At 40.3% G+C, this 24,561-nt stretch overlaps 1 protein-coding gene across 1 annotated transcript in view; it reads right to left on the minus strand.

Moving 5' to 3' along the window:
- Window positions 1-24,561, minus strand: part of LOC124615949 (5-hydroxytryptamine receptor 3A-like) — a 126,155-nt gene that overhangs the window by 63,639 nt on the left and 37,955 nt on the right. Inside the window, exons 3-5 of the mRNA XM_047144149.1 lie at window positions 17,201-17,242; window positions 10,195-10,304; window positions 375-597 (exon numbers count right to left, since the gene is read on the minus strand). Of these exons, the coding sequence (XP_047000105.1) occupies window positions 375-597; window positions 10,195-10,304; window positions 17,201-17,242 (375 nt within the window). The remainder of the gene's footprint in view (window positions 1-374; window positions 598-10,194; window positions 10,305-17,200; window positions 17,243-24,561) is intronic.

Consider the following 24,561-nt stretch of genomic DNA (forward strand, 5'->3'; position numbering starts at 1 on the left):
GCTCCCATCATCCTATTTTGTGTTTTAAAATTTTTACAGCGTAATTTTAAACTTTTTACAACATCAGTACTGCAAGTAGCTGCACACTGCATATGCACTTCCCACTAACATGTCCAGTGTGAACCGACTTTTAACACTTACGGTTAATGTGTTGTAAAAATTTTAAAACATAAGATCCTACGATGTCAGAACAGCTCTTGCGAAACCGGTCATCCACTAAAATTCTTTTGTAGCGCTCTTGACTTATGAAGTTTTCTTCATTTACCAGACATTGCACACAGACTGGGAACTCCAGGAATATACAAGCATTAATTTTACCTCGATCATCATCGTCATTTCCAATAATAGACAGTGCCTGCCCTTGGCATACTCACCCCCGTGCCATTGCGCAGCCTGATGCTGACCTCGTCGTCGAGATCCAGCCAGTTGATGAAGATGAGGTAGCACGTGTGTGTGTCATACGGCCACTTGGCCAAGTCAACGCCGCAGTGCGAGTAGTACTCAGCATCCACCATACACGACACGTTGCCATCTGCCGTGACGCGGCAGAACCCGCCCCGTGGCATCATGGGCTGCAGCGCATTGCCGACTGCGCCCCTGGGGCAGGACCACAATAGTTACTTTACCGACATGAAGAAAAGGTTCGTGATGAATAGCTCATGCAGCTCTCAGGATCACTCTTCTCCTGAGTGTGGATAAATTACAACAGGTGTTCCACAGTGTTCAATTCTTGTGCCATTTCTGTTACTGCTATATGTAAATGACTTTCCAATCTCAACAAATAATGTAGAAATAGTGCTCTTAGCTGATGATGAAACCTTCATAATCAAGACCAACAGAACTGCAGCAATTAAAGAGCAATAAATCAAATATTCAGAAAAATAATTGAACTACCCCCTTAAATAGTCTGTGATTTCCAAAAAGTACAGCTCGTTCAGTCCTCTATGTGGCAATACATATCATCATTATATGCATCAAAAAAATCTTAAAATATGCATGAAAAATGTTTAAAAATGCATGAAAAGTGTCGAAATATGCAAGATCAAATAACAAAAAACGTGGTGGTTACTGCGTGCATTACATCTCAGACTCGAACCTGTGCATATCAGTTACGAGGAAGAGCGCCGGTCTCGCGAAAAATCGGTACATTTAGAGCGCTGATATCATTTTCTGAATACTTTCTGGTAGAGTTTAGGAAGGGGGCCTTTCTGGGATTATTTTCTAAAAATTTTGCAAAATGAGAACGCGTACTGTGTTTCAAGAATTGTTACTATTTTGCTATTGTTATCGGTAACACCTGGATGTGATGCGAGTAAGTCGCAGAGAAACAATCAGTATGCACAGGACCAACTTCGAGATATATCGCATACAGAGGGGCACGCTCAAAAACTCTGCAATATTTTATTTAAAACACAATATACAATCATGATTTTTAAAACAGTATTAACTTTTAATTAATACTATTGGATCAAAGCATCATTTATAATTTATTTTACATTTTTCTGCTATTGTAAAATGAACGACCAAGTACTGTTCCAAATGTTCGGTAGTAAGATTGTATCTTCGATCTCTCAAAACATTTTTATAAGCAGGAAAGGAACGTTCTACATCAACTGAGGTAACTGGGCAGTATTTGAATTTCGGTGCTATGTTGGCACTTACTGTTTCTGGTGAAAGTTCACCTGTCCCTTAATAAAACTATCAATTTGGCACAAGGGTTATTATTTTAAATATTTTCAAACTTTTCTTTAAGTTTTCTTGGAAATACCTCTGGCAATGAGGAATTCACTAAAATAATCATTAATTGAATAGATTCATTCATCGCCAAACCTTGAGTTTCAAGCTGTTTAACGCTTGCAGATATATGTGAAAAATGAGTGCTAATCACAACAATGTCTTTTTTAATACAGGAATCATTAAAAGCTTCCTTGCACTGGCGTACTGCCAAAGCCTCAGTGATGTCGAAGTTGTTTACCACCCCTCTAATGGCCTCGAAATGTTCATTGTAAAACAACACAGTTTTGACCTACGTACCCCAACGAGTTACCACTGGTTTGGGGGTAAAGATACATTTGGTAGTTTTTCTTTGTAGATCTTAAAGCAAGCAGGAGCCTCTAGAAACAGTTTCTTTGCGGATGAAATCAGTTTATTTACATTCACAAACGTGGAACGTACTTCTTCATAAAGGCGATGTACTCCATGAGCAAAGCAGGTCACATGAATCAAATTGGGATAAAATACTCGTAGGGCTTTTCCTGCTTTGATCATATAGGGAGCAACATCTCAGTTAAACACAAACACCCTTTCATCTGCAGAAGATTCTGGAAATATTTTTCTAATAGACTCATTCACAAATCTAGCGATAGTAGAATGATTTACTTTTTCAAGTTCTTTGCCGGCCGCTAAATAGGAAGAAGAACGCTCTCCTTTTAAAGCACCAGCAATTAAATTTGCAGTGTAACGACCATAAGTGTCTGTAGTTTCGTCAACGAAAATCCAGATAATGCTGTCCTTGAGTTCACTGCGTATTTCTTCCAGAACATTTACGAAAATTGTCGGTATGTAATTTTTACGCAATATTGACTCATCTGGCATAATTTGTTTTAAGCAGAATTTGCGCAGGAAGCCTTTGAGGATAGGGTTTGTAATTTTGTGAAGAGGAATGTTGCTTGCAGTGAATGCTTCACATAGATCTATGTTAAACCAACTGATATTGGTTACCTTTGGACAAATCTCTGCTACTACAACTTGCTGTTGTCAGAAGTTGTTGTCGTGATCCTTTCTTCTGCATTCCTAAAATATAATGACTTTACTTCACATGCTGGTCTATTTGAAACTTTTTTCACACGAAATGTTTTTCTCGCAAACTCGACAATATAAAATAATTCCGTCATATGTAAATGTTCCAGGATGGTCATCTATCCACGAAACGACGTTTCTTTTTTCGGGCAGCGAGGTGCCTAACACGTTACACACTGCACGTCGTAAACACGTTCACCTATGAACAAGTAAATGAAAAGCTAAGCTGAAACTATGGACGTGCGACTAAAATGTTGTTGTTGTTGTGGTCTTGAGTCCTGAGATTGGTTTGATGCAGCTCTCCATCCTACTCTACACTGTGCAAGCTTCTTCATCTCCCAGTACCTACTGCAGCCTACATCCTTCTGAATCTGCTTAGTGTATTCATCTCTTGGTCTCCCTCTATGATTTTTACCCTCCACGCTGCCCTACAATACTAAATTTGTTATCCCTTGATGCCTCAGCATATGTCCAACCAACCGATCCCTTCCCCTAGTCAAGTTGTGCCACAAATTCCTCCCCAATCCTACTCAGTACCTCCTCATTAGTTATGTGATCTACCCATCTAATCTTCAGCACTCTTCTGTAGCACCACATTTCGAAAGCTTCTATTCTCTTCTTGTCCAAACTTTTTATCGTCCATGTTTCACTTCCATACATGGCTACACTCCATACAAATACTTTCAGAAACGAGTTCCTGACGCTAAAATCTATACTCAATGTTAACAAATTTCTCTTCTCCAGAAACGCTATCCTTGCCATTGCCAGTCTACATTTTATATCCTCTCTACTTCGACCATCATCAGTTATTTTGCTCCCCAAATAGCAAAACTCCTTTACTACTTTAAGTGTCTCATTTCCTAATCTAATTCCCTCAGCACCACCCGACTTAATTCGACTACATTCCATTATACTCGTTTTGCTTTTGTTTATGTTCATCTTATATCCTTCTCTCAAGACACTGTCCATTCCGTTCAACTGCTCTTCCAAGTCCTTTGCTGTCTCTGACAGAATTACAATGTCATCGGCGAACCTTAAAGTTTTTATTTCTTCTCCATGGATTTTAATACCTACTCCGAATTTTTCTTTTGTTTCCTTCACTGCTTGCTCAATATACAGATTGAATAACATCTGGGAGAGGCTACAACACTGTCTCACTTCCTTCCCAACCACTGCTTCCCTTTCATGTCCCTCGACTCTTATAACTGCCATCTCGTTTCTGTACAAATTGTAAATAGCCTTTCCCTCCCTGTATTTTACCCCTGCCACCTTCAGAATTTGAAAGAGAGTATTCCAGTCAACATTGTCAAAACTTTCTCTAAGTCTACAAATGCGAGAAATGTAGGTTTGCCTTTTCTTAATCTAGCTTCTAAAATAAGTCTTAAGGTCAATATTGCCTCACGTGTTCCCATATTTCTGCGGAATCCAACCTTTTCTTCCCCGAGATCGGCTCCCACCAGTTTTTCCACCCGTCTGCAAAGAATTCGTGTTAGTATTTTGCAGCCGTGACTTATTAAACTGATAGTTCGGTAATTTTCACATCTGTCAACGCCTGCTTTTTTTGGGATTGGAATTATTATATTCTTCTTGAAGTCTGAGGGTATTTCGCCTGTCTCATACATTTTGCTCACCAGATGGTAGAGTTTTGTCAGAACTGGCTCTCCCAAGGCTGTCAGTAGTTCTAATGGAATGTTGTCTACTCCCGGAGCCTTGTTTCGACTTAGGTCTTTCAGTGCTCTATCAAACTCTTCACGCAGTATTATATTTCCCATTTCATCTTCATCTACATCCTCTCCCATTTCCATAATATTGTCCTCAAGTACATCGCCCATGTATAGACCCTCTATATACTCCTTCCAACTTTCTGCCTTCCCTTCTTTGCTTAGAACTGGGTTTCTATCTGAACTCTTGATATTCATACAAGTGGTTCTCTTTTCTCCAAAGGTCTCTTTAATTTTCCTGTAGGCAGTATCTATCTTACCCCTAGTGATGTAAGCCTCTGATCCTTACATTTGTTCTCTAGCCATGCCTACTTAGCCATTTTGCACTTCCTGTCCATCTCATTTTTGAGACTTTTTTATTCCTTTTTGCCTGCTTTATTTACTGCATTTTTGTATTTTCTCCTTTCATCAATTAAATTCAATATTTCTTCTGTTACCCAAGGATTTCTTCTAGCCCTCGTCTTTTTACCTACTTGATCCTCTACTGCCTTCACTACTTCATCCCTCAAAGCTACCCATTCTTCTTCTACTGTATTTCTTTCCCGCATTCTTGTCAATTGTTCCCTTATGCTCTCCCTGAAACTCGATACAACCTCTGGTTCTGTCAGTTTCTCCAGGTACCACCTCCTTAAATTGCCAGCTTTTTGCAGTTTCTTCAGTTTTAATTTACAGTTCATAACCAATAGTTTGTGGTCAGAGTCCACATCTGCACCTGGAAATGTCTTACAATTTAAAACCTGGTTCCTAAATCCTTGTCTTACCATTATATAATCTATCTGAAACCTGTCAGTATCTCCAGGCTTCTTCCATGTATACAACCTTCTTTTACGATTCTTGAACCAAGTGATAGATATGATTAAGTTAATCTCTGTGCAAAATTCCACCAGGCGGCATCCTCTTTCATTTCTTACCCCAATCCATATTCACCTACTACGTTTCCTTCTCTTCCTTTTCCTACTATCGAATTCCAGTCACCCATGACTATTAAATTATCGTCTCCCTTCACTATCTGAATAATTTCTTTTATCTCATCATACATTTCTTCAATTTCTTCGTTATCTACAGAGCTAGTTGCCATATAGACTTGTACTACTGCCGTAGGCGTGGGCTTCGTGTCTATCTTGGCCATAACAATGCGTTCGCTGTGCTGTTTGTAGTAGCTTACCCGGATTCCTATTGTTTTATTCATTATTAAACCTACTACCCCTATTTGATTTTGTATATATAACCCTGTATTCACCTGACCAAAAGTCTTGTTCCTCCTGCCACCGAACTTCACTAATTCCCACTATATCCAACTTGAATCTATTCATTTCCCTTTTTAAATTTTCAAACCTACCTGCCCGATTAAGGGATCTCACATTCCACGCTCCGATCCGTAGAACGCCAGTTTTCTTTCTCCTGATAACGTCGCCCTCTTGAGTAGTCCCCGCCCGTAGATCCGAATGGGGGACTATTTTACCTCCGGAATATTTTACCCAAGAGGGCACCATCATCATTTATCCGCTTAATTTAATTGTTGTCGACGCGTACGGCATCACAGCGGAGGAAATATACTAGGGGCGCGGGCGCAGGAGCATTGACTCTGACTTCCTGTTCCTCTTCTGTAATGATTTTGCTAGGCGGTAGCCTCTCGGTTAGCGATTGTACGCAGCTCTAGATAGCGGTCAACTTGTGAGACATCAAAACTAGATCAAACAAGAGACCGCCCGTCTAAAGTTTAAAAACATTGTAAACATAGAGCGAAAATATCTATCATCGCTAGTTTTTTGCTACAATATTCAATAACCGGTGAAAAGGAGCCAAATATCCAAATGCACATGCAACATGTAAATGCATATAATCCGGTCTCTAATCATCGTAATGACAATACAAATCTCTTGAGGCTTATATGGCCATTTTTTGACGTTTACCTGTTGAATTTTTGTCTCGGTGTTTTCATCTCAAGTATGCTACTCAGAAGTTGCCAGCCATGGAGGACGAACCTTTAAAGTACCGATACGTAGCTTTTATGTCCTATTAATACAGCGATGGCTGTAAATAGCTGGTAGGATTATGAAAACACGATATCCAAATGTAATAATGTACTCAAAACATTTTGCACCTTAATGTAGCGAGGCGGCGGAAGCATTGTGTGCCCAGCAGCCACAAGTACGAGCTGGTATAAAAGCAAACACCTTTCCGGCAAAACACTTTTAATTCATTAATCATACTCTGTGGCCTCGGTGCAGATTAAGTGAACGAAGTAATTATCTTAGTCAACCAGATATTTATTATTCTCTGATGGAAATGACACTCTTCAATTTCCCCCTACTTTACAATCTTCGGCCTCTCGCATCAAGTTCGTTCTGCTTGTCTTAATATATCTTCCATTAGGTCGTCCTCTGGGCCGTTTCATACCGTGAGGAATCCAACACAGAACCTTCTCCGGCTACCCTTTCTCATTTTATATCGTCAGATGCCAAGTTTATCTGCGTTTCAGCTTCGTTACAGTCAGTTTCATAATCTCAATACGTGTACTTTATCTTTAACGATTCTTTACTTTCTTTACAGTCGGCATGCAGCTTTCCCTTACTATTTGGACAACCACCATGCTTTAACTGTGCATTTCATGTCCACGATTCCCTTCTGTAAGTTAGTATTGGCAGTGTACAGTAGTTACACGCTCTCCAAATAGAGCTCATTGGGAATTCATTTCGGAATACATTATTCAGTTTCCCTAACGAGCCCTGCACTACTTTTAGCCTCCTCTTTACTTCTGCAAGTGCCCATCCTCTTATTGTTTTCAGTTGCAGTAAGTTTACAAATCAGTCAGTTGTTTCAGTAAATTAATCATTAATTGTTAATACATTCCTATCAGCTTACTGACCGCACCATTACTTTGTCTTATCGTAATTAAACTTCAGTCCTGCTGTCACACTTGCTCTGTTCAGTTTCTCCACCCATTGCTGATGTTGTTCTGGATCTGAATCTAGCAAAACAGTACTACCTGCAGTTAGAAGGTGGTTCAGAAAAAAAAAATCCGTTTATTTGTGTGCTTTCTTCGTCCCAGTTAAATGAACGGAAGACCTCTTCCAGGACTGTAGAAAATAGTTGCGGTGGTATTGAGTCTCAATGCCCAAATCTTTTCTCAATTCAGAATTTTTTACTCTCTTCACATAATCGAATGGAAGCTGTCGACTTTTGTATGTCGGGTGAGACAGCGAGGCAGCTGAGACAGGGCACCTCGAATGTACCCAAAATGAATAAACGTATCCTGGTGAGGTCTTCACTGAGTTACAGGGGACAGTGTGACGACTTTTCTGACTACTTGAGGAAATTTTTGAACTTTTATAGCTACAAAAATATGATATATATCTCTTTTCCTTCAGAGCCATTTGAACCATCTCTTTTCCTTTTTAATGGAGCTATTTTATTTCAGTGGTACTGGCAAGAGTCTACGAAAAGGACTTCGAAATTAAATGAATGGAACTCAATTAAACAGCAACGAGATAACAGAGCTGTCCGTCCATCAGACGACGTGCCACAAACGTCTGTCATCTTGTACCAAATTCAAGTACAGTAGGCAGGGTTCATGCGTTTACTATTTCGACTGTCGTATCAGGTACTCAATTACTAACAATATGACACTAAGAATTACATTTTCCAGGAACAAAAAAATACAGGCGTATCAGTAATTCCGCAACGAATTGCACCTTATTTCGTGCAAGTCTCATGGTTGAACACAGTTTTTCTAAATCAAGACAGTAGTTTCCCTGGTGAATTGTACAGGCACAGTGGCTGTAGTGTCACAGTAATCAGTTCCGAGGGAAAGCAGATGGAAACAGAGTTCTTTGAATACTTCCGTATAAAAAAGTATGCTTTATTGGGATCTACTTTATCAGGACTTTCACCTGCGACCAAATACAATAGCAGAGTATTCCCTATAAGATCGAGAGAAAACTGATTTGGCCGTACGTAAGTTTACCAAAGACAGTTAGCTAGAAACACATAATACTTTGTACGTAAATGTCAAGTCGAGTTAGATATACAGGGTGAAAAGTATTTAAACCGACAAACTCTGGGAGGTTGTAGGGGACATCAAAACAAATATTTTTCCCTAATGTCATTTTTCCTATGAGGATTATTTAAACCGGTGGAGGTCATATTACTCTCTTGAGTCGTTAGAGGCCATATTACGAGCTTCAGTTGTTAGAGGGCGTATTACACTCTTCAGTTGTAGGCAACTGCTGTCCAGCAGTGTAGTAGTGCATTATCTCTGTTAACTAATGGAGCGATAAACCTGGAGTGAGTACACTGGTATGGTTGGTGCGAACTACGTAGCGCACCACAACGGACGAGCTGCACAGCGTGTTTATCAACAAAAATATCCTAATCGCCGTATCCCGCATCATGCGACCTCTGCTGCTGTGTACCAACGTCTGCGTGAGACCGGGTCATTTAGCAGATTACCTGGACGGGGACGCCATCGCACGGTAAGAACTCTGCGATTTTCGGAAGCCGTCTTGCAGCAGGTCGAGCGGGATCCTTCGATCAGCACTTACGCAATTGCACGTAACATGGGGAGGAATCAGACGAATGTAAGAACAATCCTTCGAGAGCAGTTGTTACGTCCATTTCACTTACAGCGTGTCCACAACCTGGAACCAGTTGATTATCCACCCAGAGCACAGTTTTCGCAGTGTTACCTGGAACAGTGTGAAATGCATCCTACATTTCCAGCCTCTGTGTTGTTTACCGATGAAGCAACGTTCAGGCGTAATGGAGTCTTCAACATGCACAATTCGTATATTTGGAGTGAGGATAACTCATATGCCACAGTTATTAGCGCTCAATAAGTGCGGTTCTTCGTTAATGTGTGGGTCGGTGTTGTTGGGGACTGTTTAATTGGGCCGTATCTGCTACCTAGGCCATTAAATTGGCAGGCACTACTACAATTTTCTCGCCAGTGTATTGCTAGAATTGCTGGAAGACGTCCCGCTCCCTACAAGACAACGCATGTGGTTCCAACATGACGGGGCGCCGGCAAATTTCAGTCGTCGTGTGCGACGATTCCTGGACCGATGGTTTCCAGAAAAATAGATTGGCACAGGTGGTCCTGTACCATGGCCTGCTCGATCCCCGGATATGTCCCCTATGGACTTTTTTGTGTGGGGAGAGATGCACAGCCTTGTTTACGCAACTCCTGTTGCATCAGAAGAGGATCTTGTTGCCCGGATAGTAGCAGCAGCAGGAACAATTCAGGATACTCCTGGGGTTTTTGCCCGTGTCAGGCAGAACATGACCCGACGGTGTAACCTTTGTTTACGTGTCAATGGAGGCATTTTTTAAAATCTGCTGTAATTGAAATTGGGTTGTGTTAATGTGTTGTCTCTTGGTCATAAAAAAATGGAAAAGTGTTTGTTGGTTTAATTAATTTGTCGTCAGAGAAATCTTCCTCTACCAGTTTAAATACTCATCATAGGGAAAATTGACATTAGGGAAAAATATTTGTTTTGATGTCCCCTACAACCTCCCAGAGTTTGTCGGTTTAAATACTTTTCACCCTGTATATATTGAGTAATGAGACACTATAAATCACCGCTACCTGGCACAGAAACTTTGAGTCAGTGACTATGAATACTAAGAGTTTGCTTCCCTACTTTATTGTGATATTCAACAAAGGAATTATAACCTGCTGACATGGACCAGCTCCGGCGTCCAGATGGCATTCGCGCTCATGAGCACCTCCTTGATGCCTTCGTATCGGTTCGGATCCCATTTCAGGAGTTCATCCTTCCATTCCTATAAGAAGAAGACACCTTAAGTCAAGTATTACTCCAAAGATTTAAACATTTTGTGCAAAAAGAATTATTAAAAAAAAACACAAGAATTTCAGTGCAGAAAGAATATGCCAAAGGCTTTATTGATTTATATTAAGCGACCACGTTGCGCGTTGGAACTCTTCCTACCTATGTCCATTCTTCTTACTTTCACTGCACATTTATAACAGAACTGAGGGTTACACAACTTGTAGTAACAATATTGACCCAGTAAGTCCAGCAATCGTTAATACAATGGGAGACATATTAATGATGGCAGGACAACATTATTCCTGAGGTAATATTAACAGAACCTATAAAAGTATTTACAACTACAGTGCAACAACTACAACACGTATGTCCCGATCAAGGTACATGATGAGCAAAGGATGAGCCACTGAAACTAGGCAAAAGGTGACAGTAAAAATGTATGCTAAAGAAAATAAAAAAGCAAAATATAAATTAAAAATACAAGTTAGAGAAGACTATTGAGGAAGAGAAACGTCAAAAGAATGAAAAGAAGAAATCTAAGTAGTAGAGAATGAACATTACAAAGGAAGTACCGGTACCTGCAGTAAAGTACAATTAAATCAGGTAAAGTTGAAGACAGCGTAACTACGATAACATCAGAAAGCTTGTAAGTGAAGTAGACCATTTCAACAAAAAATAATTTGGAGGACATTTTAATGGTGTGTCGGGCAGCCACAAACCCACGTGGAGAGAACGTTCCATTATAGATACGTACAATGAGCGGTACATAATGCGTAAAACAACAATGAATAGTACAAAGCCGAAGAAGTACCGGTTCTCCCATCCTTTCAGTTGCCTTTTTAGCCCATTCTGAACGCAAGACGTACTATCGCAACAAAGCAATCGAAAGTTGGCAGAACTAAGATCAGAAGGGCTTCCCAAGTCCTCTAAAAATCTGGCTTTTTAGAATAAATGTCGGAGATGGAATTGCAGAAAGAACTTCAGCACATTCCCCAAGATAAGGAGTTCAGCGTTTTGTTGCCCAGTATCGCAAAAGACGCAGAAATAGACGAAACTGTTGCACTATGCAGTAACGCTCAAGTGATCTAGTACAGTTAAAATTTTTGATGCAAGCAAAAAGAAATTATAACAGGTATTGTTTAATCGAAGGAACACCATTCTATGTTTGGATCCATTTTACGACAGAAAACTGTCGCCAATCGTTTGACCGATCAATGAACCCCAACATTCAATATGAAGAGGGGCGCATTTTATCTCTTTTGTCAACATCGATCTGGTTTTCTACAATATTTCCGAATAAGGGGCTCTGTTACATCGGATATCCAAAGTATTTATCCATTAGCACAATTAACATTCCCCACTTACAGAAGATTATGTTTATGTAGCGCAGCCTCATTAATCCTTGTACTTTGAATCTTATTTGCGAGTGAAATACAGTTGACAACTAATTCAATGTGATTGTATGTAAAGCAGTTTTTGCACGTGGAAAGGTTGGTAAATACAGGGTAGCATAACTATAACACTTACCACGTTCTTTAAATCTCTATACAACTATATTGTCGGGATAAAAACATTGTAGCCATGGATATTTTGTCAGGAACACTTACGACTAACAGCTATGCGAATGAAGTAGTAAGAAAAACAGAGACATACTATGGCCCAAAAAACTAGTAGCTCATGAGACCTCACTGGGGAACAAAAACAGGTATCCTGAAAGCCACTGTGTCAAATCAGATAGTTCTGATGTAATATCTGGTAACCTGTTCAGATGTAACTTGAAACATTATTATTAAAGCCTTCAATATGCAGCTCGATGGCTCATCCTTAGCTATATAACCGGTGAGGTGTCAAGGCAGGGCAGACGTTATGTATACGGCGTTGTAAAACAGCCCTCCACACTTTTGGAAATATTTTGTGGGGAACTGTCTTGTTGAAATTATGGATCAGCAGTTCGATGAACAAAATTAATCCATGAATGCGCGTCATGACAACCCAAAGCTAGTAAGACTCTCTTGGGAATGTAGTTGTCAACCCGCACATCATTGGCTATGTTCATGTGGTAGTTATACTGCGAGATGCCAACGGTTCAGTGTTACGTTCGAGCATTAGTTCTAGAGTGCTGAATATGGCTAATTGCGGGAGTAATGCTACGGCTCCCGCAGATTTTCCACTGTAAATGAAGACAGGTACAAGTTCTATGTATCCCTAGCAGTAGGGCGATTGTAAACATCCGTCATCTACTTCCTGCTTCACATCCCTGGTACTGGGATAACAATGTCCATAAAAGTCATAGACTGGCAGCTATTTTCTGCCGTAATACAGGAAACGTTTCTTTATTTGCCTTTCAGATTGCTGAAATCAAGTCTATAACTTATACTCACTCATAAGCTATCTTCTTAACGTGTAACAGCAACAAGCGCCAAGTAAAGGGACTTAGCTCAAAGTAGGCTGTTAATCATCACCGCAGGAATAGTGCGGCACTGTGTAAAAGCTTTTCTTCTTTTCAGTTCTCCACTATATCATAAAGTAACATTCTTAACAACGTGTTGGTCTTGGTCTGAAACACATTTTTTTCACTTCCTAGTTCGGTAAATTCTGAAACTGGATTTCTGCACGGGAAACAAGTAGAGCAAATATGGAACTGTGTTGACCAACATGACTTTTATTTTTTTGGCAATAATATCTTTTGAGTACACAAGATCTGTGACAGGGCGTATTTATTCTCTGTCGTCGTTTTCCGCCTCACAGATGTAAGTCTGCTTTTGTCCGAAATAAGGATAACAATCATCGATCACACCAGCCCTACAAACCTTCCTCCCTCTCCCCTCCCCCATTTTTCCTCCACTGCCAAGTGCCATTCCGTGAAGCCCCAGAAATTGTATTATAACCTGTCCATTCTTTTAATCAAGTTGTCTCAAAGTGCGCTTTTCTACCAAATCCAATTCAGTTCATGTTCATCAGTAATCAGATCTAACGATCACCACATTTTAAAATTATCTTCTTGTGTTGACATTTTACTTACATATAAGGCTACACTCTAAATACTTTCAAAAAAGACTTCTTCATACTTAGATAGCATCAGCAACGAAGCATACCAGTGTGGGATTTGTGTCTGTGTTGAGACACCATGATCGGCCTCATTTGAACTCTTCTGTAGGGAGGGTGAACTTGGAGTGGCTGCTTAGGACGGATATAGGGCCCCATATTGGTTTGATTCCTGTGGATGCTATCGATAGGTGGGACTACACTAGGCATGGCCTTCACCTCAATAGGAAAGGGAAGGGAAAACTGTCTGGGTTGATTGCAGAAAACTTAATGGGGGACACTGTCACAAGTGGTAAAATACCAGTGGTCACAGGTGTCAGAGGGATGCCTTTTAGGATGGGGAAGGGGGAAAGGAAACGAGTTTTAAGAGAGATTGGCAGCATCTAGAAGCATGTGCAACAGAGGTAGAGTTCCATAACAGATCCTATATAATAGAAACTATTTACCGAGCACCTGCAGGAAATTATAATCTTTTTATAAATCATCTATAAGCTCTTTTAGATTATTTAACAGAAAGAAACAAAGAAATTTTGATTGCTGGTGACTTTAATACAGATTTTCTAATGCAATCTTCCAGTAAACATTTATTGCAGTTAGTAATGATGTCTTTCAATCTAACTCACACTATAAACTTTCCAACTAGGATCACTAAATCCTCAAGGACAGCCATTGATAACTTTTTGGAGACAAAGCAAAGGAACAAAATCACATCACAAAACCTGTAATAAATGGACTATCAGATCATGACATGCAGCTCCTTGTTTTAGATGTAAATTCTAAGCAGATTATCAAGACTACAAAATCGGAGTACAGGAGAGTAGTCAATCAATCAAAAATTGAGTGTTTTAGAAAACTGCTCAATGATATGAACTGGAAAGATGTTTATAGTGCTCATGACATGAATGAAAAATATAACACATTCATGAACAATGTCAGTACTATGTTTGAAAACTGTTTTTCTATAAAAGTTATCAAATCAAACGGAAGTCTATAATAAAACCATGGATTACACAAGGAATAAAGATTTCCTGTAAGACAAAAAGGAAAATGTAACTATCGACCAAGATTAGCTCCAATGCTGATGATTTAGCTAACTACAAGGAATACTGTAAAATATTAAAAAAAGTAATTCAGACATCTAAACAAATGCACTATGAGAAGAAGATAGCAATGTCATGGAACAAAATAAAAACAATATGGGATATAGTGAAAGAGGAGATCGGTAGAACCAGAAAGGAACAGGAACAAATAGCACTAAGGGTAGATGACACGTTAGTAACCAATGGGCATAGTATGGCAAATCTATTTAACAAGTACTTTATATCCGTTACTGACAGAGTGGGATTGTCAGGATCAGTAAATAATGCCCTTGAATATCTGAAACTAGCCTTTACAAATAGCTTCAGGTACATGAATATGTCACTCACTTCAGCAAAATAAATAACTTCCATAACAAAATCTTTAAAAACAAAGCATTCTAGTGGTTGCAATGAAATATCTACAAAGTTAATTAAGGCACGTTCTTGTGAGTTTAGTACAATTCTAAGTTACTTGTGTAACCAGATAAATTATAACTGGAACATTCCCTGACTGGCTAAAATATGCAGATGTAAAGCCTCTATTCAAGAGAGGGGATAAAGAGATATCATCAAACTACAAACCGATTTCACTTTTGCCAGCATTCTCAAAAATTTTAGAAAAAGTAATGTACAGGCAGTTTCTCAACCATCTGACCACAAATAACATATTATCAAGAACACAGTTTGGATTTCTGAAGGGTTCTGATATCGAGAAGGCTATTTACACCTACAGTGAAAATGTACTTATTTCTTTAAATAACATGGTACAAGCAGCAGGTGTTTTCTGTGATTTGTCAAAGGCATTCGATTGTGTGAACCACAACATCCTTTTAAATAAATTATAATTCTATGGTGTCACAGGCAGTGCTGCAAAATAGTTCAAGTCATACATCACTAACAGGAAACAAAGGGTGTCAGTGGAAGGGACTAGTGAATTAAGTCATCAGTCATCATCAGAATGAGAAGAAATTACATTTGGTGTCCCACAAGGATCCATCTTAGGGCCATTGCTTTTTCTTGTGTACATTAATGATTTCTCATCAGTTACATTGCCAGAAGCAGAGTTCGTTTTGTTTGCAGATGACACAAGTATTGCAATAAATAGTACGTCGAGAGTAGTTCTAGAAAGCTCTGCTAATGATATTTTCATGGATATTAATAAATGGTTTAAAACCAACTCACTGACATTAAACTTCGAAACGACTCACTACATGCAATTCAGAACCTGTAAGAGGTTTCCACCCAGCATATGCATAAAGTATGAAGAAGAGCAGATAGAAGAGGTTGACAGTCTTAAATTCCTGGGATTACAACTTGATTATAAATTCAGTTGGGAGGAGCACTCCACAGAACTGCAGAAACGCTGTAACAAATCTGTATTTGCAATTCGAGTGTTAGCAGACACAGGCGACATAAAAATGAAAAATCTTGCGTACTTTGCCTACTCTCATTCCATAATGTCATATGGTATAATATTTTGGGGTAACTCTTCAAGTCAAACAAAAGTTTTCAGAGTCCAAAAGCGTGTAATACACATTATTTGTGGAGTAAATTCACGGACATCCTGTAGAAACCTCTTCAAAGAACTGGGTATACTAACTACGGCCTCTCAGTATATTTACTCCTTAATGAAATTTTTCCTAAATAATATATCTCGTTTTCCAGCAAACAGCTCAATTCATACATACAATACCAGGAACAAATATGATCTGCACAACGACTTAAAAGCACTTACTTTAGTGCAAAAAGGGGTACACTACTCAGGAACACTCATCTTCAATCATTTGCCAGAAAACATAAAAAAAATTTAGTTATAGATAAAAATCAAGAATGAAATTTTTACTCTACAGCGGAGTGTGTGCTGATATTAAACTTCCTGGCAGATCAAAACTGTGTGTGCGACCGAGACTCGAACTCGGGACCTTTGCCTTTCGCGGGCAAGTGCTCTACCAACTGAGCTACCCAAGGACGACTCACGCACCATCCTCACAGCTTTACTTCTGCCAGTACCTCGTCTCCTACCTTCCAAACTTTACAAAAGCTCTCCTGCGAACCTTGCAGAACTAGTACTCCTGAAAGAAAGGATATTGCGGAGACATGGCTTAGCCACAGCCTGGGGGATGTTTCTAGAATGAAATTTTCACTCTACAGCGGAGTGTGCACTGATATGAAACAAATAAAGATCAGTTTAAAAGGAGCCTGAAAGACTTACTAGTGGCCAACTCCTTCTACTCCATTGACGAATTTTGTAATAGAAACAAATGATGTATTGTATATTCATACTATTAGTATTGTTATTTCAGCTTGAAAAAAAAATTGACATGTTCCACATCCACGAGGATTTCCTCAGCACGGATCTATGGAACGAAAAACTAATCTAATCTAATCTAGATTAGTATTCGAAGATAGCAAATTTCCATTTCTTCGTGAAAGTTTTCTTTCTCCTGGAAGACAAACATTTTGCATATTCTTTACTTCTGCCGTAGTCAGTTATTTTTCTGTCCAAATGGAAAGATTATCTACTACTTGTAGCATCTCATCTCGAAGCCTGATTTCGCCAGAATCACCACATTTAATTTGCTAAACTTCATTAACTTCCTTTTCTCTTCCGAGACACTTTCCATTCCGCTAAACTGATATTCCAAATGCTTTGCCCTGTCTTACTGGATGCCTGCGTTCCGTGGTAAGCTGAAGTGAGATATGAGAGGCCGAAAATTATCGTGAGTCTTTGTTACTCGCAAATCTTAAGATAAACGGATTTTACCCAGTAAGTCCAGGTCTCAACTCCCAGCATGTCGTGACTCATCTGTAAAGAGAAAAACGTTGTTAGCCTTTATATAAAACAGTACTATAGACATAAGTAAACATCAAAATAACAAAAAAAAGGCCTTACTAACAGACAGTACATATACATGATGTTGTGGTGCCTGTGTTAGTCTGATTACGATGCAAAGCTCCTTGGGACGTGCAAACATGTCGAAAGGAACAGGCACTGCGGTGACTACAGCCGTTATGAAATACATAAAATGTGTTCGCAACTGCGAAAAAGGACAACCATCAGCTGTAGAATGGAAAGACGACAAAGAAAATTTGTGCCGGAGCGGGAATCGAAAGCGTATTTCCTCGTTATTGCGAGCGGTCACCTTACCATTTTCCATCTTTTCTTTTTTTCTTTTTTTTTATTAAAAAAAATCTCATTTTTTTCGCTTTTGTTCGTTGCATCTGCTCAGGGCGGACGTCGTAAGACATCCGTCTAAGTTCGTTGTTGATGGATTAACTCAGAATTTTTTATTACAGAGAAAAGTTAACCCTCTCACCAAACACAGTGAGCTACCGTGCCGACAAACCATTTTTTTCCTTTTTTTTTGGGGGGGGGGGTCTCCTTCCTCCCCTTCAACCCATCCTATACGCTCGCCAAGTGTTGCCTTCTCGGCCCGGCTTCTCCGCCTTTAAAGAATGAATGTAACTTGATGATGTGGAAACACGCTTCTTCTGAACGACAAACTAAGTATGCTCCTTCTGTTGCCTTTGTTTGCAACATGGCTTGAATAAAATTAAATGTAAATTCCATTGAGAAGGCAGTCACATAATCGTTATGGAAATGTAACTGCATCTGTAAATTTCGTTCTCCGTGCGTGGAAAAATGGAAAGAAGCAAACTCATTATTGCTGATAAGTAAAATTTCCTTCTTCAGAAGGTAATGAAGTAAAGTAGACTTCTTCTGCTTGATTTTACACATAATTAACATAAATGCGTCTTCTTGTGAAACGAAAAGGAAAGAAAGACAGAAACTAAATAAAGGGTATATACCAGTTTCATCACTGTGCTTCCCCCAAAACAAAGTAATAGATACACATAGGCTTAACAGGTCTATACTGATGATCTTCTCTGATTACTTTCAGTTGGAAATCCTCCTCCTGCTACGTGAAGTACAAACTTTAACCATAAATCATTCGTCTAATATACGATATGCTTGGATGTGTAATGTAAATTACGCATTTTTATTGGTTACAGTATTGTTTTAGTTAAAAAATTTGCGTAATTTCCTTTGTATTTTTTAGTACACATCAACTTGTGGTGCTCAGTTGTAAGGTATACCCAGAAGTCCTCCCTATTGCTTGATTCTTTTGTTAGGATGTAATGCATCGTTTGGCCTTTCAACCAGTTAATTGCGTTTCGTTTGGTTTTAGGGTAAGGTATACCGTCAGGGTTTAAAAATTCAGCAGTCGTAACGGCATTGGGCGTAGTTCTGCTGACGCTGCTATCTTTTGTCTTATGTAGAGCCATATTTCTTTTACCCTTTCACACAGCAATCTATGCTCTTCGGTATCTGGTATATTACATAATGTACACAGCGGTGACTCGGCCAATCGAATAGAGTGAAGTTTAGAGTTCGTCGTAATTTTTCTGTTTACAGCAAAGTACCAGGTCGATTTGACATACGTTGGCAGGTTCCGGCAGTGAATATTTTTCCATATTGTTTCCCAGTTATAACAAGGATACTTTTGTTCTACTTCGTTTCTGGGTTTGTCTTACTTTCATGATGTCTTTTTCAGGAATCCTTGCCTGTATGTAGCTGTATTCTACGAAAAAGTATTTCAAGTGGTATAATCCGTTGGGTATGTGTTGGACATTTATAGGTGCACTGACGTAAGCAGGAGCTATTTCGTTTAACAAATGTGCAGCAAGGGTACCACTTGGTTCTTTCCATTGTTTGTATGTGGTAGCAAGGTATAAGGCTTGCGCTTTTTTGCTGACATCGGTAAGATTTAACCCACCACATTTCGTAGGGAGCGTCAGAATGTCATATTTGACTTTGAAAATACGTCCGCGGCTCACAAAGTGTCCTAGTGCAGATGCGATGCTTTTCAACAAAGTCGCAGGTGGGGGCAGAACTTGTGCTACATAATTAACTTTGGATGTGTCTATACATTTGCCACTGTTACTTTTTGAAGTTCATCGAATTTCCTAATACTATGTGCTTGTACAGAGGCGCGTATGCTGTTAAATAATTTTCGAAAATTCGCAGCAATAGTGTGCTTGATATTTCTTTTAAAATCTATGCCGAAACATTTCATGGTTGCAAGCTCGCGTAACAGATCCTGCGTTTGGGTCCCAATTCCACGACCAATATTGAAAATCCCCGACTTTGTTCTATTATGTTTTGCACCAGATGCCTGTTCATATTTTGTTACTGTTCGTAGTGCGCTCTGTACTTCAGCGCCATTCACGACTAGGAAGCCAACATCATCAGCTACGCCTTGCACACGATCTTTTCTCCATGTATTTGTAGTCGTTGTAGATGTTTCACAAGGGAGGCAAGCAGGGGCTCGATGGCGATGGCGAAGAGTGCCATTGACATTGGACACCCTTGCCTAATGGAGCTGGTGACGTCAATCGGGCGGCTAATGTGTCCATTGATGACAAATCTGGCTGAGTTGTTTGTTAATGTATTTCTTACTACCGAAATGAATCTAAGTGGGAAGCCCATTGCGCCCATGGTGCGAAGGAGAAAACGATGATTTACCCTGTCGAATGCTTTATCAAAGTCGTGTGAGATGAGTGCACATTTTATTTTGCAGACGTCGGCCGTTGAGATTAGGTCCCTGTAATCACAAAGGGTCTGGAGAATTCTCCTATCTTTGCCCACACTTGTTTGATAAGGGCCGGTGACGCTGGTCATTGTGGTTTTCAGCCTGCGAGCGAGGATGCGGCCAAAGATTTTGTAATTGCTGTTTGTAAGCGTAATTGGCCTCAGAGCGCTTACAGAATTCGTATTGGTAGTTTTTGGCACTAACACTACGAGTCCCACACGAAATTCTTTCGGGATGTCATTTTCAGGGTTTAGCAATTCGTTGCAGATGAGAGTAAACTTGCCTTTTACGAGGCCACTGAATCTGCGATAAAATTCTGCCTGAATTCCATCTGCCCCTGAAGCCTTATGTTTCGTGCTTCCATATATAGCTTCTTCTACGTCTTCTTCAGCCACTTGCGAGATGAGAGTTTGTGCTTCCGCGTGGCATACTTTGCCCTGGAGGTTGATCATTAACTCGCCTTGAAGCTGTTCGTCAACCGGTTGACTAGACATTAAGGATTCAAAATGCTGTACGATTGCCTCTTTAATCTCTCTTTGCTTCGTCAGCTTCCTTCCATCATCAGTTGTTATTTCAGATAATATCTTGCGGGACGCCCTTTTGCTTTCACGAATGACATGATAAATGGAAGTGACCTCGTGCTGTGCTATATTTTGGGCACGCGACCTTATTTGGTAGCCTTCCAGTTGTTTACGCCGTAGTGCTAAAATTTTTGCTTTAATTTTGTTAATTCTTTCGTAGTTGTCCACAACTGTTGCATCGGACTTGTACAAATCCCGTAGACACTGAAAGTAAAATTCTATAGTTGATTTGTATCAAAAGTTTTTGTCTTTTGAGTAGTTTATGAAAAACCTCCGTATTTTGGGTTTGGCATGCTTCAGCCAGCAGTCAGTGCCAGAGTTGTACGAGCTAAATTTGCTTTCACACTCTTGCCATACCTTGTAAAATGCCTCCTGACAAGCATGGTCTTCCAGATGTGACACGTTGAGCTTCCATGTGCCTCTACCTCGGAAGGTCCCTTGTTTTATCAGATTGATTGTGCATATGTATGCAGCATGATCCGAAAAAACGGCAGGCCATACTTCGGACTGCAAAATGAGGTGTTTCAAATTGTGCGTTACATATATCCTGTCGAGACGGCTAGCCGAGTAACTTGTGGCGTGGGTGAAGCCAGGGGCTGCACCGTGCATATGTTCCCATGAGTCTATTAGTCTTAAGTCATTAACTATACGTTCCAGTTCAGAACACTTGTTAAAATTGGGAGTTTGGCCTTTGGCATGCAAAACACAATTAAAATCTCCTCCTAGGATAAGGTGATCATATCGAGTTCCAAATAGTGGGACAATTTCTTCTTTAAAGAACTCCGTTCTGCGGTGCCTGTTACTGTGCCTGTTACTGGGTCCTGAAGGGGCATACACGTTAATGAGTCGTATGTTGTTTATTGTGACCGCTATGCCTTTACTGTTTGGTAGTTTTACTACATCTTGGACTACTGTGCCCTCCTTTGTGAGCAGAGCCGTGCCCATTTCCGCTCCATGCCCTGGGTTTGTAATGACGTTGAAGCCAGGTATGTTACCAAGCTCAATGTCTGTCACTTCTTGTAAAAGTATGTCACTGTCAGAAGCATATATAAAATCTTTTAAGTTCTGTAGTTTAAAGGAACTATGAATCTTATTAAAGTTTACTGTCGCGATTTTGTATGCTTGTATGTCAGACATTCTTCGTTCTACCTGATCTAACTTTAAAAAACATTCTTCTGTTTTGTCACGCAAGAGTCAGCTTTAAAACGCATTTTAATAATATTCACCGGTAGCAAATGTTTCAGTGGTGTGTCCTTGTTCTTTAGAATGTTCGTTCGCGGAGACGTCTTCGTTGAAGAAATCAGCCACCTGTGGGGCTAGCTTACAGTCTGTCTTAGTTTCTGAAACTTCTGTCATTTCTTCGTCGGCATTGTTATGGTCGCTTTCGTCTGCGCAGCTCGTTGTGGTTGTCGTCGTGGGTGGGACGAGTGAAGCTTCATGAGAGTGACTCGTTTCTTGGGGGTGGATGGATGCTTTCTTTGTTGGCTTTCCTTGGACGTCTCGTTTTTCCAGCGCAGAAGGGGAACGCTCCTCAGAAACTGGTGTCGCTTTCGTGTTGCTATAGATCTGTTGGCTTAAGGTACTACCTATTTCCTTCGCTTTTTGTCGGAGTGTGGAGCTGTCTCCTCTGCACCTTTGCGCGCCAGCCGGCGTTTCTTATTTTTCTTCGGAGAATTGCCTCTCGACGGACTTCCTTCAGTATCCAAGTTAGTGTCGCTTTCCTGCAAGGTGTGTCGGTCTTCAACTTCCGGTGGATCTGCTGCCTTTACAGTTGCAGGTGCCTGTTTCGGTGGAACTTCAACTGTGTCCGTTGATTGACGGGACTCTTGTAGGTCGTCAGCTATGACGGCACTGACGTCCATCGGAATTTCAGTGTCTGGAGAATTTGTATTTGCACACGATTCAGGGACTGAGGAAGCAGTCGGCCGTTCGCGTGCCACGGCGGCACGGCATAAGTTCCAGGTAGTGTTGTCATCGCCGGTGGCCTGGCGGCCTCGCCGGCCGGCAGCTGTATACATTCTGCGCGAACGTGCACAGGCTTGTTACAGGCGGCACAGGTTCGCGGTTGGTCGTCATAAATTACAATCCCTCTATATCCGCAGACATTGATGTACGACGTGATGTGCTTTTGTAACTCTACTCGAAGCTGCCGTACGCCATTTAGTACTGGGAATTTATGCGCGCTTGACCATTTCTCGGCAAAGTTGCTGAGCACTTTCCCGAAGGGTGAAATTACTGCATTAATTTGGTCTGTTGTAATCTCAAAAGGCAACTCGAAGTTTCGAATTGTGCGAATGCCAAAACAAGCACGTGCAACGGTGACTTCACCAACGTTTCCATCTGAGTGCTTAAATTTCATGACACCTCCGGAACACTCAACTATTTTCTCGCACAACTCGGAACTACGCATTTTAACAAACACGACACAAGCTACAATCTACAGGTGGATCCCAATTACATCATTAAAGGAGAGCTTCACATCTTCTTCTAACCAATTTTCTATTTCAAACGACTTGGGTCTGGCATATCGAGGATCAAAGGTAAGTTGCAACGTATCTTTTCGACTTGGTTGAGCCATCACTGCATGCTAGTCATTATTTCTCGAAGTGTTCTACAAACAGGGTTTTAAGCCGCAGCAAGCGCAAGACTTACCACGCGGAAGCACAGACGGCGCAGCGCCACAGCACACTACGTCCTACCTCCACGCCGTCCGCCGGCGAACTGGTCCGTTTGGCTATTCGTGTACGACTCACGGTCAGACCCAAACTTCCATATGGCGTCAACCATGCATCTACAACCTGTACTCGTATTTCCATTATGTATATTCCCCTACAGGGGAGGCGTTTAACTTCGAAATCGCTTTCCTGGTATCGGCAGATAAATACCAAGCTGCAATGCCTGTATTATTGCGAATTACGACGCAATGTTCATTACATATATCTTGTGTATTTTATAAAGGCTGCAGTCGCCACAGTGCCTGTTACTTTGGACACGCATGTATGTGTGGTATCAACGTTCGATACCACACTTGTTAGGGTTACAAGAAGACAGGACTATAACAAACACCACACAATTGATTCAGTACATAAAATGCGTACAAGTTTCAGACAAAGCCACCCTCTTGTCATTTGATGTAGAGAATACGTATTCCAATATACCAATAACTGAAACATTAAACATAGTAGAACAAAATCTTATTGACACACAGCACACTTCCACATGAATATGTCAAAGACACAGTCAGTTTTCTAGAGCTAATAACAGAACATAATTAATTTCAGTTCAATAATGAATTCTATTTGCAAAGGGAAGGATTACCAATGGGATCTGTAGTGTACGAAACCATAGAAAACATATTTATGAACCATGTAGAACAGATTGTATTCAAGAAAATAGTGCCAAAGAGGTACAACATCCTATACTGGATTAGATATATGGATGATATCTTGTGCCTGATAGATGAACCAAACAATAAAATTGACCAGCTATAGCCGGCCGAAGTGGCCGTGCGGTTAAAGGCGCTGCAGTCTGGAACCGCAAGACCGCTACGGTCGCAGGTTCGAATCCTGCCTCGGGCATGGATGTTTGTGATGTCCTTAGGTTAGTTAGGTTTAACTAGTTCTAAGTTCTAGGGGACTAATGACCTCAGCAGTTGAGTCCCATAGTGCTCAGAGCCATTTGAACCATTTTTTTTTTGACCAGCTACACACAGACATAAATTCTGTTCATGATAATTTTACAATAGAGAAAGAGCAAAATAGACAGTTACATTTTTTGGACATCACCATAAAGATTCCAAACAAAGAACACACATTTGCCATATACCGAAAACTGACAACAACAGACACAATTATACAAGGGACATCACAACTAGCCAATTCTCAAAACCAGGCAGCACTTAGGTACATGCTCCACAGACTAAACACAGTACAATTACAAAACAGAAATGA

Source organism: Schistocerca americana, chromosome 5, assembly GCF_021461395.2.
Source record: "Schistocerca americana isolate TAMUIC-IGC-003095 chromosome 5, iqSchAmer2.1, whole genome shotgun sequence".
NCBI classification, from domain to species: domain Eukaryota; kingdom Metazoa; phylum Arthropoda; class Insecta; order Orthoptera; family Acrididae; genus Schistocerca; species Schistocerca americana.